Source organism: Crocodylus porosus, unplaced genomic scaffold (genome assembly GCF_001723895.1).
Source record: "Crocodylus porosus isolate Cpor-Errol unplaced genomic scaffold, CroPor_comp1, whole genome shotgun sequence".
In the NCBI taxonomy this organism is placed as follows: domain Eukaryota; kingdom Metazoa; phylum Chordata; order Crocodylia; family Crocodylidae; genus Crocodylus; species Crocodylus porosus.
In genome coordinates this window covers 55,351,874-55,357,001 of record NW_017728907.1, presented here as the reverse complement: position 1 = coordinate 55,357,001, position 5,128 = coordinate 55,351,874, and the positions used below count along the sequence as shown (strand labels likewise).

At 53.6% G+C, this 5,128-nt stretch overlaps 1 protein-coding gene across 1 annotated transcript in view; it reads right to left on the bottom strand.

Moving 5' to 3' along the window:
- Positions 1 to 142, bottom strand: part of PCSK9 (proprotein convertase subtilisin/kexin type 9) — a 25,493-nt gene extending 25,351 nt beyond the window's left edge. The window contains exon 1 of the mRNA XM_019530636.1: positions 8 to 142. Coding sequence (XP_019386181.1) covers positions 8 to 108 — 101 coding nt within the window. The 5' untranslated portion in view covers positions 109 to 142. The remainder of the gene's footprint in view (positions 1 to 7) is intronic.
- Positions 143 to 5,128: the final 4,986 nt, after the last annotated feature.

Genomic DNA, 5,128 nt, shown 5'->3' with positions numbered 1-5,128 from the left:
CCTCTGCCTCGTCCCCTCCCCTCCCCTCCCCTCCCCTCGCCGCGCCGCCTCGTGCCGCCCTCGCTGCTTGGGGCGTGGAAGCGCCGGATCACGCCACAGTTGTGCCATCGGACCATGCCGCCTGGTTAAACATTCACTGGAGCGGCCGGCGCCGCCGCCCCGCGCTTCCCCGGCGTCAGCCTACAGGAGCGCGGCCCCGGCCCGCGAGCGGGGCCTGGCGGCTCCCCCGGGCAGGGGCTGGGTCCCCACCTTGGCTGCCCGCCCCGGCCCAGCGCCTCACGCCCTCCTAGCCTGCAAGTTTTTCCTCGTATCCGGCTTAACCCTCCCTTGCTGCAACTGGAGCCGGTTGCTCCTTGTCCTGCCGGCTGCCCCCACTGAGAGCAGCCCGGCCCCATCCTCTTCCTCTTCGCAACCCCCTGCAGGAGGTGTAAATCCCACCTCGGTCTTCTCTTCTCCAGACTAAACAAACCCAGTTGCCTCAGCCTCTCCTCCTGGGTTGTGCTCTAGCCCCCCAACCATTTTCCTTGCTCTCCGCTTGACTTGTCTCCAAGTTGTCCCCATCCTTTCTGTAGTGGGGGGCCCAAAACTGGACGCAGGACTCCAGATGTGGCCTCCTCAGTGCTGGACAGAGAGAGGGGAAGAATTATTTCCCTTGATTTGCTGACAACGCTGCTACCCATGCAGCCCAGGATGCCGTTAGCCTACTTGGCAACAAGGGCACACTGCTGGCTCATAGCCATCTTACTGTCCACTGTCACCCCCAGGTCCTTTTCTGCAGAGCTGCTGCCCAGCAGTCGCCCCGATGCATGGGATTGCTCCGTCCTAAGTGCAGGACTTTGCGCTTGTCCTTGTTGAACCGCATGAGATCTCTTTTGGCCCAATCCTCCAATTTGTGCCGGTCACTCTGAATCCTAGCCCAGCCCTCCAGTGTATCTCCTACTCTCCCCAGCTCGGTGCCATCTGCAGACTTGCTGAGGGTGTGCCCCTTTCCATCTTCCAGACTGGTAATGAAGATATTGAACAAAACCAGCCCCAGAAGCTCCATCCTTGGAGGTTTTTAAGGCCCAGCTTGACAAAGCCCTGGCTGGAGTGATCTCGCTGGGGATGGTCCAGCTTTGATCAGCGGGTTGGGCTGGATGACCTCCTAAGTCCCTTCCAACCTGAATTTTCTATGAGCACAGAGAAGGCCCTCAGCAAGCCAGGCAGAGCAGGGGAAGGGCCAGCCACAGCCCCTGGGTTGGAGGAGAGCGCTACCACCCTCACTGAGGGGCCTCCAGGTGACTTCATAATCCAGTCCTTGAGCCACAGACACATCCACAGAAGTTGCAGGCTTTTCTGCGAGCGAGAGTAGGCAGAGGCCGGGATTTTTCTCCTTGTCTTTCCTCCGTTCTCTCTTCTCTGCTTTCTTTCAAAATGGGTTGGCACTTGGGTGAGGTTGCGGCACCATCGGAGCTGGGTTGGCAGCCAACAGCTCCTCCAGCTCTTGGCACCAGCATGCGTTTCCTTGAGGTCTGCCTTGGATACGTCCTTGTATCACTCCCTCTGGCTGCCACGAGAGCTCAGGCCCGTACTAAAGTGGGAACAGAGCACTTGTTTTGGGACCCAGGAGCCAGGTCTTCACACACCGTGCCTGGTCCAGCAAAGCTGATGCTTGAGGATCATTGACTGGAGGCTGGTAATGTTGGTTTCAGCAAGGATACCGCATTTGTGCCGGCAACTTCCCATTTGATACGGAGGCTTGGGAATTACCTGGAAGAAGAAGCCCTGCTCGAGGGAACTTGGAGGGATGCAAAACTGTCCTGGGGAAACATTAACAACTTCCTGGCAAAACGAAGAAAAAGCCAAGATGCGCCCAATCCACCCTCACGTGCCCTGCAGGGGCACTCCTAGCCCTCACTTTGCTGGCAACCGCTTCAGTTGAGTGCGTGGCAAGCAGACTTCCCAGTGGCAACCTGCAAGCCAAGCATCTGCCAGTGAAAGGGGCAGAACCAAGAAGTGACAGTGACAAACTCTAACGGGACGGACCACAGGAGGCGAGCAGGATTGATGACCATTTAGGAGCCACATGACACTACAGGGCTTTAGAGCAAGGAAAAAGAAAGCCATTTTGCCTTGAAATGGAAACAGTAGCCCTAGATGCTACTTTTTTTAGTGGAGTCCTAATCCTATGCCCTGCCTTGTAAAGCTCTGCACTGTTCAGTCTTTACTGAGACATAGGTCCAGATCAATTCCTTTTTTGCAGCATGCATCAGGGGTCACCTTGGGAGGAATCACAGTTACAAAGCCATGTTGCCACCCATAGGGTGACAAGAGATGCCAGGAATTAGCCAGGCTCCGCTGTAAGGATACTGCAAAAAGAGACATCCCTTCCCCGCCGCCCACCCAAACCTAATGTATTCTGCTCAGGAAATCTTTTCCTTTTTATAAGGAAACATCTACCCAAGGATTTCTGTATATCCATGTGAGAGCTCGCAAGTAAAAATGCCAGCGCTAAAGACCTATTTTCAGAGGTGGATGAGGTTTATAAATCTCTTCCCTGGCTTACTCGGGAGATGAATTTTCATGAAGCGCTCTAATCCTGTTTAAGCATTTTTTACAGAATCGTCACACATTGCAATGCTTTTTCCCCAGCATTGGTCGGCGCTTGCAGACAGCTGTTGGGATTCCTTTGCAAGTCCTTTCTGCTGACCACCAGGAAATGACGGCACCGTTTAAAATACCTGCATGGGGACATGCATTCGGCCAGAGCCTCGTTGACAGAGGAAACCCAGCAAAACATTGCACAGCCTAGAAAATGTTCCACGCTTAGTTCAAACTATACAGCACGTTCAGGAGCACAGGTAGGTTCAGTGGACAGGGGAATTGATTGGGACACAGGAGACCTGCAGTCAATTTTTAGCTCTGCTACTGACCTGCTGAATGACCTTAGGCAAATCACTTCACCTCTGCGTGCATCAGGGTCCCCTCTACATTTTGCGCATTTGAATCCCAAGCTCTTGTGAGGCAGGACTTCTCCCCTCCAATGCTTAGCACAACAGAGCCCTGATTTTGGCTCTGATGCTGGAGAGAAGGATATCAACCTTCCTTTAGTACAAAGGCCCCTGTCACTAGGGGCCTGATCCTGCTCTCTAGGAAATCAGTGGGATCAATTGTAATTAAAGCTGGGATTTTCCAAAGGGGTTGGTGAATTCAGACCCAGATCTTGCTGAAACTCGGTGGGTTTCAGCCCCCTGCAGATCCTTTGAGAATCAAAGCTTGTTAATAGGTGCAGCATCAGGTCCTGGATTTGTACGTTGGTAAACCAGCAGTGAAATGAACTGGACCTTTAGCTAATAGGAATCTGCAGTGCAATGCAAAGGGCAAGAGCAGACAGCATAAAAAATGGGCATGCTCGTGCTCATCTGATTGAGCCTGAGCTTGAGCACAAAAGCCTTATCGAGATAACTTCATTAGTGTAATGAGAGGAAAGCAAAAGGGGACACTTGGCTGAGTCCATGCAGCATCAGAAATCAGGCTCAGTACCGCTTATAGGGGAGGAGGGGATGGAAGGAAGTCGTGAGTGTTTGCTGCCAGTTTTCTGCCACTTGCTGTCAGTCACCCACAGCTGCCTTTGCTTCATGGCTCGCTGTCAGCTTGGCTTCATCTTCCAGCAGCAGAAGTGAACTGACATGCAGAGGAGCCCAGCAAATTGGCAGACTCTTGGAAATGGCATGAGTTGCTCCAGATTTGCAGCTCAACCAACCCTTGCAGCTGCGGGGCATATATTGGAGCAGAAAGTGGGTTCCCAGAAGGATGGAGCCAACAGTGCCCACTCCTCCTTCTGCTCCGCTGCTGCCTGCACACAAGTGTCCTCCTCTCAGATCTGCCATGCGCCAGGGTGAGCGTGGAGAGTTAGTGAGCAGGGCAGATGCATCTCACCAGAGCGGACTGGAGTGAGACACAACATGAATGAGCCTCCCTTTAAAAGGACCACTAAAGCTAAAATTTGTAGCCAGGAGGGCCCATGGCTTGGCTCCTAAATCCATAGGTTGGTGCCTACTACAGAAGCAACCCTGATTTCAAAGGCAGGTACTGAGAACTTGCAGCTCCCAGCAACACTGGGCTGATGAGTGGGTGCTCAGATGAGGCTCCTCTATAGAAGTGCCTACATCTGGATTTCAGAGCCTAGCTTTAAGCACCCAGCCTGAATCCAGAAGCAGCTGTGCTCCAGTGAGCGTTCCTAAACCACCAGCAGCCGCAGGCCCTGAGGGCAGCAGGGTGGAGAGAAGGACTGGATCCTGTCATACGTGTGAAGCTTTGTGGCACAGCCCAGAAAGTTTATAGACCCTCCATCCGTGGAAGTTTTTAAGAGCAGTTTGAATAGGCAGGGGTGGTTTAGATAGGGGTGATCCTGCCTTGATCAAGGGTTGGTTTAGATACGACCTCCTGAGCTCCCTGCCAGCCCTGTTTTCCTGTGAGACCATATTTATCCCAGGTTTTGAAGCCCTGAGGTTCTTTGGACCAAAGATCCTGACTATTAGGGGCTGCTAGGGGAGAGATTTACAGGCCGTATCATGCAGGAGGGGCCAGAGAGGGTGTCCGCATGGACCTTTTGGATTAGCCATCCATTTTGTGGCAGAAACTGGACTCAATGGGCCAGTGCTGTGCTCCCAGGACTGCTCAGATGCAGCCTCCGCTCTCAGGCCAGAGCTCCCACCTCTGGCAGCATCCTCACCAGCCTCCCAATATAATCTTTGCGTTGTTTTTTTTAAGTTACTCATGACCTCAAGAACAAGTGGAGCGTTCTGTCTTTACTTTGCTCCCCCACGCTTACCAAGCCTAGCCTTTGTGTCTCCCCACCCCTCTGCCCCCAGGGTAGCTGTCAGTGGGAATGAAGTTGGACTGCACTCAGCTAAGATGCCCACCGTTTCCCTACATCCTTGGCTGGTGACGCTGAGGTTGCCCATAAGACGGTGCTTGAGGGTCGGGAAGCAGGACAGCTGCCTCTGCCAGGCGAGACTGAATCATCTCATAGCCTGTCTGAGACTCACTCCTGGCTGCCAACTTCTGGTAGCTCCCAGCACCGCCACTGAGGAGCGATTCCTGTGAACAAACAAGGTGCCAGGGTCACCAGCACAGAGGTGGACTG